At 25.4% G+C, this 23,233-nt stretch overlaps 7 protein-coding genes across 22 annotated transcripts; 4 read left to right on the top strand and 3 right to left on the bottom strand.

Moving 5' to 3' along the window:
* The first annotated feature begins 267 nt into the window (after positions 1-267).
* LOC138179685 (PSME3-interacting protein) lies at positions 268-6,356 on the top strand. Of its 6 annotated transcripts, none has more exons than XM_069112737.1 (7): positions 268-432; positions 844-906; positions 1,298-1,400; positions 1,669-1,767; positions 1,880-2,099; positions 2,278-2,342; positions 2,494-3,816. In XM_069112737.1, the coding sequence occupies exons 3-7, from the start codon at positions 1,304-1,306 to the stop codon at positions 2,805-2,807; spliced, it is 795 nt and encodes a 264-aa protein (XP_068968838.1). In that variant the 5' UTR covers positions 268-432; positions 844-906; positions 1,298-1,303; the 3' UTR covers positions 2,808-3,816. The 6 variants fall into 6 exon arrangements, with proteins under 6 accessions (XP_068968838.1, XP_068968837.1, XP_068968834.1 ...); XM_069112736.1 differs by having other exon boundaries at positions 798-906; positions 2,494-3,815; XM_069112733.1 differs by having other exon boundaries at positions 729-906; positions 2,494-3,815.
* On the bottom strand, positions 4,946-7,051 carry LOC138179684 (probable E3 ubiquitin-protein ligase bre1). The gene is made up of 3 exons (XM_069112732.1): positions 6,912-7,051; positions 6,658-6,791; positions 4,946-6,393 (listed from the first exon to the last, which is right to left on the bottom strand). Exons 2-3 carry the CDS (start codon positions 6,760-6,762, stop codon positions 4,981-4,983), a joined length of 1,518 nt encoding a protein of 505 aa, XP_068968833.1. The 5' UTR covers positions 6,763-6,791; positions 6,912-7,051; the 3' UTR covers positions 4,946-4,980.
* On the top strand, positions 6,985-8,411 carry LOC138179689 (cyclin-dependent kinases regulatory subunit). The gene is made up of 3 exons (XM_069112742.1): positions 6,985-7,118; positions 7,475-7,602; positions 7,713-8,411. Exons 1-3 carry the CDS (start codon positions 7,060-7,062, stop codon positions 7,811-7,813), a joined length of 288 nt encoding a protein of 95 aa, XP_068968843.1. The 5' UTR covers positions 6,985-7,059; the 3' UTR covers positions 7,814-8,411.
* Positions 8,412-9,065: 654 nt separating this feature from the next.
* LOC138180064 (cytochrome c oxidase subunit 5B, mitochondrial) lies at positions 9,066-10,296 on the bottom strand. The gene is made up of 3 exons (XM_069113506.1): positions 10,089-10,296; positions 9,864-9,937; positions 9,066-9,349 (listed from the first exon to the last, which is right to left on the bottom strand). Exons 1-3 carry the CDS (start codon positions 10,177-10,179, stop codon positions 9,137-9,139), a joined length of 378 nt encoding a protein of 125 aa, XP_068969607.1. The 5' UTR covers positions 10,180-10,296; the 3' UTR covers positions 9,066-9,136.
* Positions 10,297-11,117: 821 nt separating this feature from the next.
* stck (LIM zinc finger domain containing stck) lies at positions 11,118-13,951 on the top strand. Of its 3 annotated transcripts, none has more exons than XM_069113500.1 (7): positions 11,118-11,142; positions 11,990-12,103; positions 12,224-12,336; positions 12,460-12,652; positions 12,735-12,876; positions 12,984-13,242; positions 13,318-13,951. In XM_069113500.1, exons 2-7 carry the CDS (start codon positions 12,000-12,002, stop codon positions 13,515-13,517), a joined length of 1,011 nt encoding a protein of 336 aa, XP_068969601.1. In that variant the 5' UTR covers positions 11,118-11,142; positions 11,990-11,999; the 3' UTR covers positions 13,518-13,951. The 3 variants fall into 3 exon arrangements, with proteins under 3 accessions (XP_068969601.1, XP_068969599.1, XP_068969600.1); XM_069113498.1 differs by lacking the exon at positions 11,118-11,142 and adding an exon at positions 11,149-11,344; XM_069113499.1 differs by lacking the exon at positions 11,118-11,142 and adding an exon at positions 11,149-11,415.
* Positions 13,952-14,001: 50 nt separating this feature from the next.
* LOC138180063 (peptidyl-prolyl cis-trans isomerase A) lies at positions 14,002-18,274 on the bottom strand. Of its 4 annotated transcripts, none has more exons than XM_069113504.1 (5): positions 18,155-18,264; positions 16,986-17,193; positions 16,366-16,559; positions 15,029-15,305; positions 14,002-14,181 (listed from the first exon to the last, which is right to left on the bottom strand). In XM_069113504.1, exons 1-5 carry the CDS (start codon positions 18,175-18,177, stop codon positions 14,134-14,136), a joined length of 750 nt encoding a protein of 249 aa, XP_068969605.1. In that variant the 5' UTR covers positions 18,178-18,264; the 3' UTR covers positions 14,002-14,133. The 4 variants fall into 4 exon arrangements, with proteins under 4 accessions (XP_068969605.1, XP_068969606.1, XP_068969603.1 ...); XM_069113502.1 differs by lacking the exon at positions 14,002-14,181 and adding an exon at positions 14,279-14,590 and having other exon boundaries at positions 16,986-17,210; positions 18,155-18,274; XM_069113501.1 differs by lacking the exon at positions 14,002-14,181 and adding an exon at positions 14,279-14,590.
* A 28-nt stretch (positions 18,275-18,302) lies between these two features.
* LOC138180060 (golgin-45) lies at positions 18,303-21,805 on the top strand. 6 transcript variants are annotated; one of them, XM_069113492.1, is made up of 6 exons: positions 18,303-18,441; positions 18,904-19,436; positions 19,501-19,700; positions 20,952-21,080; positions 21,204-21,429; positions 21,508-21,804. In XM_069113492.1, the coding sequence occupies exons 1-6, from the start codon at positions 18,390-18,392 to the stop codon at positions 21,667-21,669; spliced, it is 1,302 nt and encodes a 433-aa protein (XP_068969593.1). In that variant the 5' UTR covers positions 18,303-18,389; the 3' UTR covers positions 21,670-21,804. The 6 variants fall into 6 exon arrangements, with proteins under 6 accessions (XP_068969593.1, XP_068969594.1, XP_068969597.1 ...); XM_069113493.1 differs by having other exon boundaries at positions 18,310-18,441; positions 18,910-19,436; XM_069113496.1 differs by having other exon boundaries at positions 18,310-18,441; positions 18,895-19,436; positions 21,508-21,803.
* The last annotated feature ends 1,428 nt before the right edge of the window (positions 21,806-23,233 follow it).

Below are 23,233 nucleotides of genomic sequence, written 5' to 3'. Positions count from 1 at the left end.
CGCAGATTGTTATTTTGAGTTCATGAAATTTGTGATATTAATCGTCAAAATTTAACATATTTGTTATGTAACATATTGTGTTATAATTTCAATTGTGAAACAAAAGTTGAATAGTACATTGTATATTTATTTTCTTCAAATTAGTACAAAATACGAAAAGTTTAAAAACCACAAAATTATAAATATATAAACTTACTCATTTATATTTTACATAGATACATCTAAGCGTGCGTATATATTATACTCATGTTTCACGCATGCGCATGAAATGTTGGAGTACCTAAGTACGAGCAGTTAATTTGCAGTGTTTCAAGCTAGAGCGTCGTTTTCGTGACATAGGTTGATAGGATAATATAAAACGTTGTTCAATCCGGTTTTGATTGTATAAATAAGAGATCTATTTATAAGAAAATATTCAACGTATATAACTCTGTAATTTTATAATTGTTCAAGTTTAAATCTAGAACTTAACCTACATATCTTTTAGAAAATATTAAATATGTATTTATCTTTAGTCACGAATTTTGAACATTATTAATTTTATCTATACACTAAGAATATTTTAACTAAATGAAAAAGTCGTTAACATTTCGTAACAACTTGTTGCTAATTAACAAATTTGAAAAAAAGAAATTTTTCGTGTTTAAAATTTAGAGTGCCAAATATTCCTAGAAAAATGTTAATGTTTTAAGTCACTTAATCTAATTTTTAAAATTCTTAATTTAAAGTACTGAATATCAAAGCCTTCAAAAAATTGTATTAAAGAAATTTTATTTTAACATTTACGTTATGATAAGGAGTGGATAACTAATTATAAATGTTGAATATTTATAAAAACTTTAGAAACATTGAAAATATATAGTTCTTGTGCTATTACTCTGTCAAAGTTTAGTATACATAAGAGTGGTAAGTATTAATATAAGTACTCTAAGTATGTGTAGTATATAACATTACTGATTTTATTTTCTTTTTCACTTTTTTATATATCTAAAAGTTTTATTTTTATGCATTTATTCTTTAATTTCATTCTTTGGAAAGTGATATTCGCATTTTTGTTTCTTCATAAAATTTATAATCAAATAATGTTTTCTTATATAATATTCGCTATTTAATTTTATTAAAACATTATGATAAAAAATAATAATAATCATTATATTTGTCGAATATATATTATAATTAATAAGAAATTGAACAATTAATTACTATTTTCTATATATTGTTATGTCAACTGTTAATTATAGCAAATAAATAATCAATGCTTTGTGTATATGTAATTTTTGTTCAATTTTTTTTCTAGATCATTATGAGTTCAGGATTTATATCAGAAGCTGAAATTGCAGAACAGCGAAGAATACGACAAGAAGAATGGGAACGTGTACGAACTGCAGACCAACCATTAGGTCATTCTCATATTTTCATTTTATATGTATATATTGTATCTCAGCTATCTTCTATAATAGTAATATTTATTTAATTAAAAGCTGCAATATGTATAAAATTAATTAAGATATCTAGTTCTTGTCTTTATTGTTTTTACAAATGAATGATTTAAATTGTAATTATAATAATGTGACCTAATTGCAATTATGTATGCTTATATTTTTTACTTATTTTCTTAATTATTAATTATTATAAAAGTATCACATATATGTTTTCTGATTTTTATAGAAGTTCCAGAAGAAACATATGATACAAGATCTTTATATGAACGATTACAAGAACAAAAAAATAAAAGAGATGCAGAATATGAGGAAGCACATAAGTTGAGTAAGTTAACAATTTTAGAATGTATGTAATTATACATAAAATCATGCATATTTCTTTATAAGTTATAATTATATGTTTCATTGTGTTATGTAATTATTTTTTTCATTCACAGAAAATATGATAAAAGGTTTAGATGATGATGAAGTAGAATTTTTGGATTTGGTGGATAGAACAAAATTAGAAGAAGAGCGTAAAAAAAATCTTGAAGAAGAAAAAGAAATGCGAGATTTCAAAGCTGCTGTTGCTTCATTACAAGAAAAATCCTTAAATGAAAAATTAAAACAAGAATTAAAAAATCCTCAAATTGTAAATAAAAATATTTCTTCTGGAAGGTAATATATTACTTCATCTAATGCAACTTTAATAAGCATGACTCATTTTTGTAATATTATATCTTCAATATTATAAAATTGATAACATGATATTTAATAAATATTTTTAATTCTTGCTCATTTCTATTATTATGTTTATATTTTGTAATGTTAAGAAATATATTTTTTCTTCTTGTAGTCGTACTTCGCAATTAAAATTATTAGCTGGTGTTGTAGTTAAACGTCCTGAAAAACAAAAAGAAGGTAAATAAAAATTTAATGTCATCTTTGTAAATTATTTAATTATTATGCAAAAATTATATTCAGAGTAATTGAAGATTATGAATAGTACATAAAAAGACTTTAATACTTAGTATCCTAATCTGAATATTATTTTAATATTGTATTTATGTAGATCTTGCACGGGGTGTTAAAAGAAAGTCATCTGATGAAAGCAAAGACACATCGAAGAAAGAAGATTGTGAACTAAATGAACAAATAATAGCTGAATGTGAACCCGCATTCAAAACTGATACTTTAGAACATAAAAATGTAACAAATGAAATTGGCATGAAGTGTATTGGAATTTTGCCTGGCCTTGGCACTTATGAAGATTCTAGTGATAGTGAATGTAGTTCAGATACAGATCAAGATCCGGAACCAAATCATTCCAAATACGATCTGTTAGGTCGAAAAATAAAAATTTTGAAAGATAAAGAAAAAAGCTGAATGCAAAGTATTTACAATCGCCTTTTTATTCATAGGTAACAATCATTTTATTTTGCAATCTACTGTAATTGTACAATATAAATATATTTTTTGCAATAATTTTGCTGCATATTTTACTTTCACTTTCACTCTGTTCTGATTTCATATATTACACAATCTGACATCATTGCATTATTGCAATGTTTTAAAAAATATATTATATTGTATAACATACTTGTTTCCTTTCCATCGCTCATTGTAAACATCACAAAATTCTGTTGCAATTATTCCTTCATCAATTCATAATTGTGAAAATAGAAAAATACTTACTACATTTAATAGCAATTACTCTTCGAATTACTTTATTATTACTCTTTAAAAACATTCATTTAAATATTATATTCATTAGGTAATTGGATTATAAACTATGTGACAATTTCTTTCACTTAGAATATTTTCAAAATGTATTGTGTACAATTATAATACCTTGAAACAATCACATCATGGCAGTACTCACTATATTAAAAAGACCATTTTTATTAAATATATTGTCGTGACAATTTATGCATAAACTGTATTATATTGTAACATACATTATATACATAAAACAAATAGAAAATATCAGTATATATTATTTATGTCAAAATATGTTTAAAAAACAATATTTATGTTATATTCCCTCCTTTTTTAAGTGATATGAAAGAATAATAAAATGATTCTAGTACAGTTATCTAGAATAAACATTTTTTACGTGGATTACAAGAGATAAGAAGTGATTTCTTTACTTTAGGATTATATAAAAATACAATTATTTTTATACTAAAATTTTCAAATTATTTAAATAGAATGATATCATATATTTATAAAATGTATTATGTAATTAGTCATAAAGACTATTATAATACTTATAATGCATATATTTAAATATACCATGTGTTGCATAATAAAGCTGTGTGCCTATGTATAGTAAACATCTGTAAAATATATAATATTCCCATACTACATTAATTATACAGAGTGACCCAGCTAAATGTGATCACCTAAATATTTGTCTTATTTATTGTTGTATGTATATATAACAGTGAAAATGGAAATAGATTTTTTCACGGTTCCTTTTTTACAAGCTTTCAAGATCATCACCATTTTTTCTTTATAGAATCATATATTTATTTTTCAGTACTATTATAGAGCATGAAAAAACTAATTTAACAAATCTAATAATCATACTGTTCCCATCATTTAATCTTACAATATTTACAGCTGAAGTGTATATATATTAACATTTAATTATGTTCACACAACAGGTGGCAAAATTACAAAATTCAAATTTCTTGGCTCTTAGACAGAATTATTCAATTTTTGAAGGCTTAAATGAAAGTTTAGAATAAATAATATAAATTCGTTTAAAAATAAAATTCATTTAGAATAAATAAATTAAATAACTGAATAAAGAATTAATTGGGATTAGTTTACAAAGATTTAATACAGAACATTATTGATGCACAGAACATAATTTAATTTTTACTAATAATTAAAGAAATATAAATATTAAAATAATTAAATAAAATGAGTGCATATAATATTTATATATAATACTTACTTAAAATGAAATCTACAACCTTGAGAAACAACATAATATTTAAGGAGTGTTAAAATTGCTGGGAAGATTGAATTGAACACAGTGCATTTTCATATTTTACTTTCATTTTTTTCTTTATTTGTTTTGTACTGTTAATTTTTGTTATATTTTTTATAAAGAAATCTTATCTTTATATAACCCCTAATAATTATATTTATCAAGTCCTCCTTGTAGTTGATAAATATTTCTTGTTTTAAATATTGTATGCAATTTGCACATGATAGTTTTTGTATCTTTCTTAAATTGTCATATATTGTAAGACATTAGAGGTATACAAAGAAATACAAAGTGTCTAAACACCTATCAAGTGAACATAATTAACACAAGTCTATTTATAAAAATTATTCTATAATTCCAGTTTAAAATTACAATCAGTAACAATTTTTTATTTCCATAAATAAACAAAATTCTAGTTGTATAATAGGACTGTATAATATAAAATGACATATTATTATTATTATTATTTTCTATAAATGAGTGAAATAGGGAACTGTATAATATTGTTCAGATAAAGTAACTAAATACAATTAATTATAGTATATCATTAATCTAATGCTAGATTAATAGAGATTCTATCCAGTCATCGCTTATATTTTCAGAAATACTATAATCATTACATATAAGCTCTTCCAAAACAGTATCTATATTGACACTAGCATTGACTGCTACAGTATCAGATTCTATAGTTTCCTGATTTGATAAGGACATTACAGATTCATCAAGTTGATTTTGTATGCAAGTAGCACTCACATTTGAAATTATTTCTGGTGAATCATTTCTTACTTGCTGAACTTGTATCTTCATATCTGAAGAATAAGACTTATCGAGTTCATTCGATACACAAATAGCACTTTCATTTGAAATTGGTTTTGGTTCTGGTGAATTATTTTCTGTCTTTTGAATTTGTGTCTTCACATTAGAAAAATTATCTTTGTTATTATTAGTATTGCTGGAACTATTTGATTCCAGCTTTTTCTTAATTGCACTAAAATTGAATTTCTCATATATTTTACCACTACTTATATTCCGTTTTACAACTGTCTCTTTCACTTCGAAACTGTTTGGTTTTGTATTATTACTTTTATAACTACCTAGTTGTGTATTAGCTATTACTGTTTCAGGAGCTGTAGAGCATACTGGAATTTCAAATGACAATGTGATAGGTGGTAAACCATCTATTTCCATCGTAGTTATATTTAAATTAGGTTTTAATATATTTTCATTATTTTCACTTGGTTCTAAATTTGGTAATTCTTCAACTTCTGGTTCCAATTTTGTTCCTGTAACATCTACAGATTCAACATCTAAAATTTTCTTCTGTGATTTTTGATGAACAGATTCTTCGTTTCTTAACTTAACATTAGGGATCTGATTTCCTATTTTCATATTAGAAATAATAATGTTTGTTTTTTCAATACTTGTTATTTTTGGTGCCTTTTTGACACTATTCATACTTTTAACATTTTCTATGGAAATATCATTTTTTTCTTTAATATCTTCATTTAATAAATTTTTCCATTCATTCTCAAATTTTATATCTTTTATATTATCATTAATCAATTGTAATTTATTGCTATGTACATTACTTACAGTAGTTTCATTATTTAAAGTATTAGTATCGTTATATTCTTCTTCAATATTAATATTTGATATCATACTTGATTCTCTAAAAACAGAAATATGTGGATCATCAAAATTAGTATTTGAGTTTATTATATTTAAACTGTTATTTGTAGCATTAATATTTTCTAAAGGATGCATATCTAAATTATTGATAACTTCTTTTGGTATATGTTTGGTAGGTATTACAGGTGTAAAACATAATGGTAGCTTTGAAGGATTTGATGTTATAAGATTTTCTTTTAATCTTGGTGTTGTTGGCTTATAATCATTCCAATAACAAGACCAGGTTTTTCCTACTGTTCTTGGACAAAATACAAAATCTTCATATCCAAAAGGCCATACACACTAAAATAGGAAGTAATAGATTAATTTAATACAATAATAAAATGATAATAGATTGTTATGTACTTGTTTTTTATTTATATTTATATTTGTTGCAAATATGTTACAGATGAACAAATATATAATCACATTTATTCTGTAAAGTTATTTTTGTTGTTACATATGAGGTTATATATAAATAATGAAATATTACATTATGAAATATGTAACAGACGTTATATTTATAATAAAATATGTTTTAAATAAAAAAATCTATAAAAAGCTTACCTTTTCTTCTTCACATATCCACACAGCCTCTTGTAAATTAATTTGCAATAATTTTATTTTATTCTTAAGACCATTTTTCGAACACAATGGGCATAAATCTTGCATTTTATGATAATTATTAAAATTTTATTAATCTGTAATAATAAAATACATATTATAGTATGTGTAGATTTCTCTTTTGAGTGAAACTAGAAGAGGGCGCATTTGTTTCTTAAACGTGTTTGTTACTACTTGTTGTAGCTTTTAAAAAACACCTTGTATTAAATTTATCTATCATTGAAATTTATTTGACGTCCTGGAAAACAAGATTAAATTTATTATTGTACGCATATATACGATTGTTATGAAAACAAATTTTATAAAAGAAAGAAATTTTTATATCTTTATATCTTAATACTCAAAATGCCAGCTGATCAAATACAATACTCTGAAAAATACAACGATGATAAATATGAATATAGGTTTGTACGAAAGAGTAGTTAATTCATGTTAAAATATTATAAACCATTAAAGTATTAAAATTTACAAAGTATCTTTAACATATAACTTTATAAAATATATTAATTTTAATTTAATATATTTGATATATTTGGTTTTAATTTATCTATGCTTTACCTTACATTACATTATTTCATTTGAGTAAATATTTCAAATAATATATGTAGTAAAGGAGAAAATAATTTAGAACTAATTTATTGTTTGTAAGTAAAATAACAATTTTAATTATATAATATTTACATAATAATTAATTAAATAAATATAATTATAATAAGAATTAGTTTATAGCTATAGTTACTCAACATTTTTGTTTTTACAGGCATGTTATTTTGCCAGTTGATTTAGCAAGACATGTTCCAAAAACTCATCTTATGTCAGAAACAGAATGGAGAAATTTAGGAGTTCAACAAAGTCCAGGCTGGGTACATTACATGATGCATGTACCAGGTATAAAAATAGACACGCTTGTACATGGTGACTTATTAAAATATTAACACAATCTCATTCAGTTCAATTATAGTTAGTATAGTTTTCTATGTATATCTGTTACATTTTAGAACCACATGTACTACTGTTTCGTAGACCAAGAACTGATGTTTTAACAAATACAAGAAACACTTCTTTTCAAAGGGAATATCAAAGTGTATATTGTGTTTAAAACAAATTTCTAGGAACTTTCAATACTATTTATAATAGATTCAAAGCATAATAAGTTAATACAAGTTAGCATAATTATACAATTCATGTAGAAGAATTATAAAATTCTTGTGGAATTTTTATAGAACATACTGTCATGTATGTAATTTTGTGCGTAAGAAAGAAACTTATAATGTTTCGTATGCTTAAGTCAAATATGTACAATTAATATTTATAAAATCTATAACAATATAGAGGTAATTACTGTACAGAATACAAAATGAATTCTACATAATAGTATGTTCATTAGTTTGATCTTTGTATAATATTAAGTAATCTTTTTTATGGTTGTGAATTTGAAAATGAAGTACCTATATATAAATCTAAAACTACATTGAGACTGTGATAAATTTATAAATATTGAAATTCGCTATTTTTACAATATACAATATAGAAAAGAAATTTCACATATTTATATAACTTTTACAATACTTCACAATCATAAAATTTATATTTACAAATATACTAGTATATATGTAATCATGTAATAAATTAGATATTTTACATAGAATGTAATAGTATCCATCACATATCACTATTAAAATACATTTTCAAATATACCTTTAGTACTTTATTATTTATTGTTTTAAATTACTATATTTGTATAAGTAATATAGCATAAATTAATATGTAATCTTACAATGCTACAAATAATTTAATACATATAATTAAATTTTGAAATAATGTAAACATAGTATAATTTTATGTATTATAAATAATGCAACATTAGATATATCATAAACTTCTATAAAAATTGCAAAATTAAAAAGTAAATGAATTGACTTAAAATTCCATAAATTATATCCATGAGTATATAGCAAGGAAATATTTCTTACATCTAAACAATCATAAATTGAAGTAATTGAATCATTGTACAATTTACATTTAATACTATTTAAATTGTTACATACAATTACTCAGAACTATATAATTGTTTATAAATTTAGATAATAGAAATTATAAAAGAATTTGTAGTAGAATTTATTAAAAAAAGGTAATAAGAAACACAAATCAGAAATTAATATGTAAAAAAACTAGTTCATAAGACCTTACATAGAAGTTAATTGAAAATGATAAAAATCTTAAAATAATGATGTTAAACATGATACAAGTTAGTAATAATTTACTATTCTATTTACTAACAATTTATTTGGAATTAAAGGATATATATAAGATGAAGATAGGATATAAGAAGGCAATAAATAAACACAATATTTAGTATATGATATTAATTCTATATTTTAAACAAATGACTAATAACAAGAAGTGACATTAAATTAAAATCTTATCCTAAAGGAGCAACTTCAGTCAGCTTAAACCAATGACCACATTCACAGCGGCGTGGTTGACCTTCATGCAACCACATCCAATTCACGTGTGCAGTATCTTCTTCGCAAAGGCAACCAACAACGCGACTTTTGAATGCACTTGGTACTAAATTTGGATTCTCCTTTGTGCTATCACGCAATATTTCTATGGCCTTCATGTGATATGGATCCTGAAATAAGATAATAAATTATAAATAATAACAACTAATTAAGATATTGACAGGAAGGATAATCTATAATTCTTAACTTTCATGTATAATATTTTATTTTTATAATACACATGCAAAGATGCATTGTAAAATAATTTTAATATGTCTCACAAATATAAAAGATATATTCAATAAATATGAAAATATATTGATAAATTTATTTGTTCTAATTTACATTTTATGGGCCGAACTTGATTTTATTTAATTTAACAATTTTTCATATAGATATACATACATAATAACAATAGATTAAAGATTTACATCAGAATATGCACATCAAATTACTTTCTCTCTTACTAATTTTAATTTAATTTTTTAATCAACTTAATTTGTGATGAAGTTCAGAAGATAATTATAGTTGCAAATAACATGAAAAACTTGATTTAAAAAATTTATTTTATAGAACATCCTATTAATATATGTAGATTTCGAAGTGTAACATTGATTCGGAAAATTATTAAATGTAGAAACTTACAAAATCGCCAGCGGCAGCAGCAAGCAACTCACGTTTTTCCAAACCCGTGGCTAGTTCTAGCGGATCGGGAAAAGCTGAAACAAGAATTTCGTTAGAAAATATTGAATTTTGTACTTAACATAAATCAAAAATGATGTAAAATCAGTAAACTATATTTTCATATTACGTAACAAAAAAACGCAGCACACTTAAGTAATTCTAATATTATTTAAAAAATTATATTACTATCTTTCTTCTCTTTTGTATATCTCACAGCATCGCGGTAAAATTGTCGTCGACATGTTTGAAAAATAGTACGACTACATAACCATGCCATTTTGCAAGTTATACGTTATATGGTTAATACTTCGTCGAAGAGAAACGTCTCTTCAGAGCACAAACAATTCGTAGGGAAGCAGCTGCAGAATGTCAACCCTATCTTAACGATACTATTCGATCGATTAGTTGATTACAGCGCCATATGACGACCTACAGCGCTAGATTAAGCGATTTAAATGTAGTTTTATGAAACTGGATATGTACCTTATATAATTTAACTTATTAATATTTTTATATAATTCATAAATAAATATTATATTGCAAAATTATGAAAGGAAAAGAGAGAACGCGTATATCTATATACGTAGCTACTTTTTTTCATAGTTACTAGGCAGGGATTTTAAATACTATATAAAAATTTAAATAATTTTATGGTAAAAAGCATAATTATTTCCTAGTTTTTACAATCAATTACACGTTAGATGTAGATTAATATACTTTATGGTATTGAAAGTTAACTTGAAACGGTCTCTTAGTTTATTTTATATTTCCCTGTAATTTTTATGTATGTAATTGTTTTGATTATCTTTTTTCTAAACGTATTTCTGAAATTTTAATATTATCCAAAAACTGTTAAAAATTTTGAAACATGAAATGTTGATTGTTGTTATTGATACATTGCATAATTATATTTTTGTAGATGTTTATTTTGCAAATATATTTAAACAAAACGGGCAATCTTTTGAATATTCATTTACATTACTAAAACTGCAATAGAAAATAACGATATTAAAATATGTATAAAGACATTAATCGTTTAATAATTATTAAAGTTTCATATCTAAATAACCTTACTTCCTTGTTTGAAGTAACATTTCACAAAAGGCAAGTCCACATTCCTTACATTTGATTGGCTGTTGCAGTTAACTGATTATTACAGAAAAAGCGGTGCATTCTTTGATGACGTAATTTTTATTCTAAATATAAAACGAAGAATTAATATATAACCAGCAACACTGATGTGTGTATTTTCTATAAAGTTTCATTTCAAAAAGTATTAATAATATTAATGATATACAACAATAATTTTTAGTTTAGAAAAATACTAGGTATTTTTTTAAATAATCTGTAATATATAACGTTCATATTTTTTTTAATTAAAAGAAAAAGGAAGTAACGACAATTAATAAATTAGCTCTCCTTTATCATTAAAGAATGCCAGGGTAAGCACAATTATTTCTCTTCCGAAACATAGTGTTATAGGATATCTTCCACCAGCAAAATTAATTTCCAGGTATATTATTTTAAATCCGTTATTATGAAATATTGTAAGACATTCGAAACGTTAACTTGAATATAATATAAATATTAATATAATATGCAGCATTTATGCAATTTTATATTTATATATTGTAAAAGAAAAGTTATCTTTTTATGGTGATAGTAAAAATAAATTATTTTTACATATTATTCAATTTCGAAGATATTATATGAAATATTCATTACACTAGGCGCTATAAATCGTTTTTTTAGTTTATAAAAATGTCGTGAAAAAAAATTTTCAGCTTTTGCGTATTTTATGATTTTTCGCCATATATATACATATATGTATATATAACATGTCCACATTAATTATCTTTAATGTACATTAATTTTCTAATTTTTTAAATATTGTACATTTGGAATAAATTGGGAAAACTTAAATGTATTATATGAATTTGATCATTTTGAAACAAAGAAGGAGGAATAACCAAAAGAAGGAGAAGAAACTATAATATTAGCTTTTAAGTCCAATTTTAAAGCAGTTTTATATATATTAGAATAATGGTTGGTTAGTCTCATTAATAATATAAGCTTTATATAAAAAGTGTTACAGGGATGTCTTTGGATAATATGTTCTGTTCTCGATGTAGAGAAGGTTTTGTGCCTCATGAAAAGATTGTTAATTCAAATGGAGAGCTGTGGCATCCTCAATGCTTTGTGTAAGAATATTTTATTATTATTGGAAGTTATTATATTAAGTTTGTATTTGTATACATTTATATTATTATATTTATATTGTTTAAAATTTATATCAATTATAATAAATGATATTTTATTAGATGCGCACAATGTTTCCGTCCATTCCCAGATGGAATATTCTATGAATTTGAAGGGTACAAATATTGTGAACATGATTTCCATGTCTTATTTGCACCTTGTTGTGAAAAATGCGGTAAGTTGTTTTAATTATTTATCACAATATGTCAAATACTTAAAGTTAAAAAAATAATGTACTCATATAGAACTCATAAAAACACTTGTAAGAAAGAATATAATTATACTTTTTTATTTGTAGGAGAATTTGTTATTGGCCGTGTAATAAAAGCAATGAATGCTAATTGGCACCCAGGATGTTTCCGTTGTGAAGAATGCAATGGTGAATTAGCTGATGCAGGATTTATTAAATGTCAGGGTAGAGCTTTATGCCATACGTGTAACGCACGTGTTAAGGCTGGGGCACTTGGAAAATATATTTGTCATCAGTGCCAGTATGAATTTTGATTTTTAAAGTTATATATATATATAATTTAGCTATTGTATATTATGTATATAATATTATATAATTTTTAGTGGTGTAATTGATGACAAACCTCTCCGTTTTCGCGGAGAACTCTATCATCCATATCATTTTAATTGTACTGCTTGTGGTATAGAACTTAATTCAGATGCTAGAGAGGTTAATTCTAGACCAGGATATGCTGCGAATGAAATGGTATGTATCTATAACTGTGTTGTCTTTAATTATTAGTATTATCTTTTACTTAATATATTAGTACTTAGTATATTATTAATTCATATTTTGATTATTAAAATTTTCAGAATGAGCTATACTGTTTAAGATGTCATGATAAAATGGGAATTCCAATTTGCGGTGCATGTCGACGTCCGATTGAGGAACGAGTAGTAACTGCTCTAGGTAAACATTGGCATGTTGAACATTTTGTTTGTGCAAAATGTGAAAAGCCGTTTTTAGGTCATCGACATTATGAGAAAAAAGGTTTAGCTTATTGTGAAACACATTACCATCAACTTTTCGGTAATTTGTGTTTTGTATGTAATCAAGTAATTTCTGGCGATGGTTAGTATATTACTCTATAAATTTTATCCTAATTTAAGAAGAGAGTAAATATATAATATATTTTGAATTTTTCAGTTTTTACAGCTTTGAATAAAGCATGGTGCGTACATCATTTCGCTTGTGCATTTTGCGATCAAAAAATGAATCAAAAAACTAAATTTTTCGAATTTGATTTAAAACCCGCCTGTAAAAAATGTTACGATAAATTTCCACAAGAATTGAAAAAACGTATGCGCCGAATGTATGATTTAAATCCTAAAAGACTACCAGCTTAATCATATTATATAAGCAACATATATCAACTTATGGTTAATTGAATGTAATGAAATATCTCTTAATATTATCAATGAAAGTTTATGTTATTGTATTATAACGTCATACTTATGCCTTAATTGCTAACATTATTTTATGTTAAATCATTATATTTAAAGTCTGCATTAATCATAATAATTCTTTTAATATATCTATATAAATATGAAATATTTTTGTTATTTGCATGAATTTTAAAGTGCCTCATTGTTATAAATGAATTGAATAACTGCATTTATATATGAAAATATATTTTACACATCAAAAAGATACTCAAACCATTATTAATAATACTCAAATTTTATAAAACAAATTGCATATAGAAAATTCGATGATATTGTATAAAAATTGAATGAAAATAAACACCGAGTTATGATATTTGTGTTCGTTTATCTCAATAATTTAATCATGATATTAATGTAACATAATAAACATAACATATGAAATGGGGATAGATTCATTAACCGTCTCAAGTACGAGTGTCGATTATAATTGATCACCCCGAATACGTTCCCAGGGTTAAACGTCGACTGAATATCGGCTGAGGTCAATTTGACTGTCAATTGTCAACAATACGCTACGCTACACAATTGTCCGTGCCCGTAGCTCCAGGCCGTCAAATGACGATATCTGGAGAACAAGCGCCGTATCGAAGACGTTAAATAAGAATAACAATCACGTTATAAAGAAATATAATTTAATATATTAAAGTACGATTTATTATTAAATATTGTACACAAATTAAATATCTTTTTTAATGTTTTATGTTTTTATACAATGTACAGATATAAAGAAAGAACATTTGAGAGAAAAATTAATTAAGTAATTCATATAATTATGTTTTTCTATATACGATAAAGTAATTAAACTATTAACATTGATGTTATACTATCAAAGACTTCTGCCTTTCACCAATTAAATGAAATTTTTATGCTTTGTTTGATTTTTATCTATTTTTTATATATTTTGATATAATACCACAATTGGATATAATTATTGTTTTAAATGGTTTTCCTGTTTTTGTACCAAATTCTTCAATCTAAAAAATATCAGATATATTAACATGTGGTCATGTTTAAAATCATTACTAAGTACTCTTGAATCAATTTTATTTTTTAAATCTGTTATATAAATAAATTTATAGAAAGTTCTTTCAGTACAGTAGTTAAACTTTTTATTTATTTCTTGGATTTATAGATCCATGTATACTAAAAATTTGCATATTTAATGTTTCAAAATATTTTTCTGTGATTTTCTGCGGTATACTTTAATTAACTGTTATATAATTCTAATTTTCCTTATTTTATAAAAAGATGTATTAAATAAAATATATGAAAGAAGGTACAGTTGTTCTTTTCTAAATTTAAATTAATTTATTAAAAGATAATTATATAAGTAACAAATATTCTTCATATATTTAGAAAAATTTAGGAATGAAGAAGATATCTTTATTTTGATGTAATTGAAATAAATTTACCTTATAAATGTTTGAGAGACCTGCAATCACTTTCCCAAAAACTACATTTTTCCCATCTACTGTTTCCAATTGTCTAAAAGTAAGATTAAATTTGGAATTGCATGTATTTTCAGTTTCGTTACACATGGACAAAATTCCGGGACCAGCATGACGTAAGTTGTAATTCTCATGCTCAAATGATTCACCATATATGGACTTTCCTCCACATCCGTTAAGTTTTGTAACATCTCCACCTTGACACCAATAACCGGATACAATTCGATGAAACGGTGTGTTCCTATTAGAAAAAGCATTGGTTTCCTTTTAGTTAAAGATGTAATTTTATTTCCCTTTAAAAAATATTATTCATTTGGAAAAGTAGACTTTTTTAGATATCTTTTCCGGATATCTCCACCGTTCAAATAAATTTTTCTAAAGAAATCGACTTAAGGATTTATATAAATATATATATATATATATATATATATATATATTTGTAATAATAATATCATAAAAGTAATATTTTGAATAAACGTGTTTTATCAAAATAATGTATTGCATAGAACTGCACACATCATTCACGTCTTTTAAGTAAAATTTTGCAGGAGGAAAACAAAAATGTGTATTTTACTTTTATTTACTTGTACGATAAGCCATTATATCCACGACATAATTCCGCAAAATTTGTACATGTTCGAGGTACAATATCATCATAAAGTTCAAAATGAATGGATCCTAATTTCTGATCTCCTTGGATTTCAATTTCAAAAAAACATTTGGTTCGAATAGATGGATTTATATGTTTTAGCAATGATAAATCTGTAATTATACAATGATCTTGTGGAGATTGTAATCCAATGGTATGTGTCGTAGGTTCTTTCTGATATCTATAGAATTTAATCATCAATATAATATAAACATTTACATTACGTGTAATGTGTAATAATAATATGATATAAAGTTTATTCTTTTATTTTATTACATTTCATTATTGTGTTTCTATCTCTCAACTGCATTTTTAAAATTCTATTCTAACTTTCAAAATTCTATGCTCTGAAAATTTAAAATTAATACAAATTAAAGTTGAATTTCACCATTAACAATGGAATGGAAAGAATAAAGTGTTTTAAGATATGAATACATGTCATATTGATTTCATTAAAATTATAATAAGATAGAACGAGATATAAAAAGATAAAAATAAAAAGCTAGTGTTCTTTTAATTAAAAATTTAAAAAAATAATGTAACTTAAATTTTGTCATAATTATAATTTAAGTAAAATTAATTTCGAAATTGTTTTGCATAAAACTTTGAAAACGAAAATATATATCCATGAAATATTGAAGGAATAATTTACTTTCTATTGTGTTCCATTTTCATTTTCATTTCTTTCCAATCTTGTATAAACTCGGCAGTAGGATAATCAGTACTTGCTCTACGAATTTTTCGCAATAAATTTTTATTTTCTTTCATGATTTGTGTATTTTTTAGTTCCTGATTATCAAGTTTTGATTTATATTTTATCTTTGGTAACCAGCAATCGATATTTGCCTATAATTTGGACACATCATGAATTTCAGATTAATTTAAAAGCAGTCAATATATTGTTGCAGTTAATTATATCGACAATAATACACAAACAAAAAGGATTAAAAGTTTAAAACCTATTTTTCATAATTATCGCTTCTTCCTTTTATCATTATTGCAGTATTTTAAATAATACATTCAATACTTTTACTAGAAAATTGCAATATTTTTATAAAACATATATGATTATATACTTTATACAATACATGTTTGTAATTATTAAGATTAGTTATATTACAATACTAAATATAAACATAGTAAGAAATGATGTGGTAGTATTAAGTATAAGACATATTAATAGTAAAATATAGTAGTATAAGTATACAAAAAGATAGAAAATAATGAGGAATAAAAGATATTTATTACAGAAATAAAACTTTTTATACTTACCCTTAATCGAGTAATTATATTCATCCGCCTTAATAATTTTATATTTTGCTTGTCGATTTCTCTTATTCGATTTACGTCACTTCTCATATTATGCGGTTTGTAATATGTGGACACTTCAAATCTTGGAGGCTTATTATCGACTTTAGCTACAGCTTGTGCGATCCTTCGTTTATATTTTTTATATGTTTTTTTATCCATAACTTTTATTCTTTGGAATGGTTATTACTTTTTTTATATTATTTTGTTACAGTTCATTTAATATACGAACATGTTATTATTATATTTCAAGTTAAAATTTGAATTTATAAGAATATAAGAATTATGGTAACGGTTCAAGATATAAAATTGTTACATCGCTATAATTATTATAAAATCTTTTTATAAGCATTATTCTATCATTAAACTTTACCGTATTTAATAAAGTAATATCAATGTGTAATGTTTTGTTTTTAAGTTAAAAATATATAAATTGCAAAAGAGGTTACAATTTATAATAAAATTTAATTGATGTTTCAGATTATAATTTGACAATATTGCAAAATTAAAATCTTTTTATACTGCAAAATTATAATTTTTAATTTATATGTCATATTAAATGCTTGTTAATTTAATTTCCTTCTTTAATGTCTTTTTGTTATTCTGTTAAATATATAATTAATGATCTCACCAACTATAAGAATTTAAAACTATTTTCTGGTGACTAGTGATTTATAACAATTGAATTATCGATATTAGATAAGAAAAAATCTGTATAGAAATCAAACTTTTTTGTAAATTTCGATAATTCAAATGTTCTATACTATCATAGACATAATTTATATATATATATATATATATATATATATATATATATATATATATATATATATATATATATATATATATATATATATTTGTGAATATTGAAAGTGCCATTATCATTATTTCGTGAAATTTTATTTAAAAAATAACACAATATATTATATTGACAATAATACACAAACAAAAAGGATTAAAAGCTTAAAACCTATTTTACATAATTATTGCTTCGTTTTTTATCATTACTGCAGTATTTTAAATACATTCAATACTTTAACCCTCTGCTTTAGTCACTATTTGTCAAAATATTATAGAATTGTAAAATATTCATAAAAATATAAAAATTAATATTACTTGATAAATGTATCTACACAGTGGAAATTAGGATTTGCATAAAAAATGTTCTTATACTTTTTGCCTAAACATGATGCATACATTGGTATTGATACATATTTTCTTACTCATGTCTCTTTGAGTTCCTTTCACTAAATTGGATACGTCAAGTAATAGATTAATAATGACCGATAAAAAGTAGTTGATAATTTGTTATGATATGAAATGATACTAAGATTATTTTAAGTAGATATCTACCAAATAGAAGTGAAAATGGCCAGTATTTCAAATTCTACAATAGATGAACCTCAAACTAAGTCACAAGGTTAGATTTCTTGTTTATATACATACTTATATAAATTTACATTTTTTATAAAATATTTGTTTCTTTTGCTTTTATAATTAGACTTAGTTTTCCTTATTTCACATAATTGTATAGTATAATATAGTTAATGTAACATCCTATTTCATATAATTTTGCATATTCATTGTTTTCTATATATTTAAAATAAAGTACATATGACAATTACTTTTAATATGATAATGACCACAAGATAACAATTTCTTAGTTTCATAGTAATATTATTATTATATAAGTAATAAGATATTTGTTTCTTTACTTTGCTTAATAATTATTATAACAGAATGTATGGGAAATCAATTAATTATGGGAAAGAACGTACAATATGAATAAAAATGTTTGTTAGTATCATATTTGTTAACATTAAAATTTTTCATTTTTATGTTATATATTAATGTGTTATTATTAATATTTAAGATGTATAAGTTACAGGCTGGATTAAACGTACGCAAGGTGATGGGATGGAAAATGCAACGGCTGAAAAAATTGAAGTTAAACAGACAAAGTGCCGTCTTGGTGAAACGTTAATTTATCATCCAACAAATTTGAAACAGTTAAGTTCAACTCCTCCAGTTATGCCAAATGGTCCAATAGTAAATTTAATACCAAGGCATGTTACTAATGTAAAACATGAGAAACATATTTTAAATTCATTAAAATCAAAGGAGCCAAAATTTATTCCTTATGAACCTTATAAAGCTGCAGTCAATCCAATCATTCCATATGAAAAAAAGAATAGAAGATTGCAAAAAAGTAATGTAAATGTGAATATGGCTGTCTCTCGAGTTGCTGCAATGAAACTTCATGAAACAAAGGTATCTAATGATTTAAAGACAGTAGATGAAGATAAGTCTGCAGAAAGTGATTGGTTGATAGAAAAAAAGGCATACGAAGCGGAAATACAGAAACTTAAAGAAGAAAATAGTCAACTTGAAAATCAGTTGAAATTTCAAGCACAGGTACTAATGTTACTTATTACTAAAATAATAATATTATATCATACATTTTTCTTTTTTACAATAGGTTAATGGAGAATTAAAAAATTTATTAGTAGCTGCTGTGGGAGAAGATCTTGAAACAAAAGTTCATTTATTGACTGAAGATAAATTACAACTTGCTCGAGCTCTTTTAAATTCTGCTCAAAATTTATCAACCCATCAAGAACAAACAGAGTGGTTAGCAGGTCAATGTGAAGTCTGGAGGAGTAAATTCTTAGCCAGTAGGTAAATGAAAATAATTCAATATAAATATTTATGGCTCATTTATAATAATACATGTAGTATCGGAATACTTAGGCTGTAGATGTCGCTGCTGGGTACAGCCCGCTTTTCTTCTCATTTTTGTATCGTGGAAGAAAAATGGGACTCCGGTCGCCGAGATTCGAACCCGGGTTCCGAACGTTCGTAATCTAAGGCGCTAACCATTGCGCTGCCGTCGTCCGACACTAGTTAGTGTCGAGTGGTGATGTTTGCTATCGAGTGCCGCCACAGACCTTTTTTCCACGATACTACATACATAATATATATGTCGGAGATGAAAGGACATCGGAGCCTTCCCTTTGGAACTTCGGGAAAATTCCTTAACACCGTAATCTAAGTTCTATTATAGGCGTAATTAAACAATTGTCGTCATTTGATCCGATTGTATTTGCTCGAGATTTGTGATAATGAGCTTGGGCTCGAGGCGACAGCCAGTCGCCGAACGTAGCCGCGGTCACGGGATGAACACTTTGTCTGGCAGAGGCATGGAATAATTCTATAGCTCTCCTTAAAAAGGAAATAGTTGTACCACTCGACAGTAAACATTCCAACGGTCTCTGTCCCGTAGCTCGCCACTTGCAGACTCTATTCTTCAAGTGAGATGATTACCAGATGTCGATGCGTTTCCGCAGTACACGTGCAGCTTTCCCTCGAGGGCAGCTAGCATTTTTTTCTAACCACCAACATGGAAATTGACCAATTAACAGCAACGTCAATTTCCTCCACTTTCTGAACGAAGGCTATCTTTAACGAATCCGATGATCTTGTGTCCTTAGACACACCCCATCATAGTTTTCCTCTGCAGCATCATCGCGACGGAAAGTCATTCTCTCGTGAGGTCGTATTAGCGAGTTACCTAGCGTCTGTACGCTCGGTGGATATTCCACGTTTTAACAAAGAGTTAGTTTAGTTATACTTCCATCGTAGCCAAGCAAGTCGAGTACGATTTGGGCTTTGGAAGGAAGCGCATCCTGTTATCCCGTTGACCGCGGATTCGTTATTGAACCTAGGATCATTGTCATTAGTTTCTCGAGTATCTAATTACCACGGTTACCTGTCCAATTCTATAATAATCGTATTTGCACTAGTCAATATCTTCTCTATTGCATAACGACAATGTGTAATCCAAATGAAGATTCGTTTCACGTCCCTAACCCTAATTCTAATGTAACTCCGACGTATATAATATACATAACTTTCAATAAATTTTGGTAGCTTAATGGTTGAAGAACTTGCAAAATGGAAAGCAGCTCTTTGCCAAAGAACCACAGATCTCCAAGAAGCAATAAAAAGACTTCTAGAGGATCGAAATCTTATAAGAGATATATCCCTTAAAACATACAGGTATGTTTCTTACATGTATTTACAAAAAATGTATTTTATTAATAAAAATATTTCTACAAAATACTTTAAGTAGCAGGAACATACGTATTTTAATACATATATATTATGTCCTTTTTATTTAAGGATACTTAGTATTTTGCGTGAAAATTTTGATCATGTTGGAAGTGTTTCCTGCAAGAGGCATGTATTACCAAGTACAAATATAATAGATTTAGTACAAGGCTGTTGTCAACTTGCAGAAATTCTAAAAGTTCAATTATTATGTGGTGTGGAAAACATTACTTTACAAAGAGAAATTAATATAACTGGCTTAGATATGAAAACACTTGCTGAAAAGACTGCAGAACAAGTAAGTTTTCATTTCATATTTATTTTGTATTCATTTTACCTTGTTTCATGTATATTTATTTCTTTCATTTATATACAGCTTCTTATGAGTCCAAAGTTGCTCATGTCAGGAAGACAAGATGTAGCTTGTAGTGCAGTGATGGGAGCAGCTGTTGCAATTGGTGGCCAAATATTTCTTCCACGAAGTGATTCAAATATAACTTGTTGTCCTCATTGTAGTGGTGAAATTAAACAAATATAAAATTTTTTATTCATATATATTTCTATAAGTAATATATAGCGAAATAATTATTATATAATATTATATCATTTTAAATTCTTATATGCATTATATTATTTTTGTATTTAGAATTGTCAGTTTATTTATAATAATATTAAATGACAATAAAAAAATAATCACATAATGTCAATATATAATATTGTACGATTTTTTATATACAAAACATTCATAGAACGTTTGCATCTTTTAATGTGAATTCTATGTGGAAAATAGAACACATTTCAGAGAATCTTAAGTATTATTTTAACTGTATGAAATTTTTTTATTCACGTTCAAAACATTCTGTATAGGTTCATATATCGTAAAATTGTGACAATCTATCAAATTAGCTTCTTTGTAATTTTTATATAACATAAATTTCCAGATTCGAGAGATTAATTATAGCACCATAAAAAGAAATAATTTATCGATTTTTATCGAAATATTAAAATATGATAAATGAGAAACATTAAAATTTAATTAGCTTATTTGTGCGTTACCTTCAATTACGTGAAAATTATTGCTTAATTTATTAATATTATTAAAATGTGGTAGATGATAAACCTTAAAATATAATAAATGTAATTAATTAATCTAGCAAACCAATATGCGCATTTTGTAACGCAACATCCCGCGTTATTTAATAGACTGCGAAAATCCACGATTAGTCGACGCTTAGCGGTCGCAGGTGTAACATGTCAGTTCTTATTAACGCCGACTCTGGACGAGCGCGAACGGTTTGTAACGAAATAATTCCGCGGGTATTTTTATATATGTACCATCCATTTGCTCATTAATTTTTCACAAGTCATTGTATCTTTAAAAAGTTCGAAAAAAATCAGCGTTATGAATAACCGCGATAAATCAAGAAAGTGCGCGCATATGATTAAACTCTTTAGTTTTATCCTTTATCTTCCTCTTTGCATCTTTTTCGCTACATACATACATATATTAGAATTAAAGATTGATCCAAAAGATCGCTCTTTAATGTGTTTTCTTATTCGAAAGAATGATAACGAGTGGAAATCATGATACGTGATTCGATTTACAAATAGAAAATATATTTCTAACGGACTATTTTCAAATATTAGTGCAAATATTTGTTTAAGCAACACGTGTTATATTTATATGAAGAAAGAACCGTTTATTCTTCATGAGATATGTCTTCGATAAATGAATGTTGTACGATGTTAAAGAATTTTATACGTGTGATTATTATCAAATGATAATTATAAATCCTAAAATAAAGTAAAACTGAAAAATAAAATAAAAATGAAAAATTGAAAAAGATAAATGCCTGAAAAATACAATCAAATTTTCTGTTTAAGTCTTTGAGAAGGAGAAAATACTGGACGAGTTATTTATGCGATCTATTTTCACGCAAGTTGTGTTACCTTAGTGGCCTAAAAATATCAGTGAAATTTGATTAGGCACAGCTTGGTGCTGTATTACCTATTTGAATATATACGTACTTGCTTCAATATCAATTATTTGGAATTTTAAATGATTGCTTGCTGTTACTATTGCAACAATATTATAAAAGCAA

The sequence above is a fragment of the Bombus flavifrons genome, chromosome 5 (genome assembly GCF_040668555.2).
Source record: "Bombus flavifrons isolate JBK064 chromosome 5, iyBomFlav1_principal, whole genome shotgun sequence".
Classification (NCBI taxonomy): Eukaryota; Metazoa; Arthropoda; class Insecta; order Hymenoptera; family Apidae; genus Bombus; species Bombus flavifrons.
The sequence above is the reverse complement of the archived record's forward strand: the minus strand, read 5'-3'. Positions and strand labels throughout refer to the sequence as shown.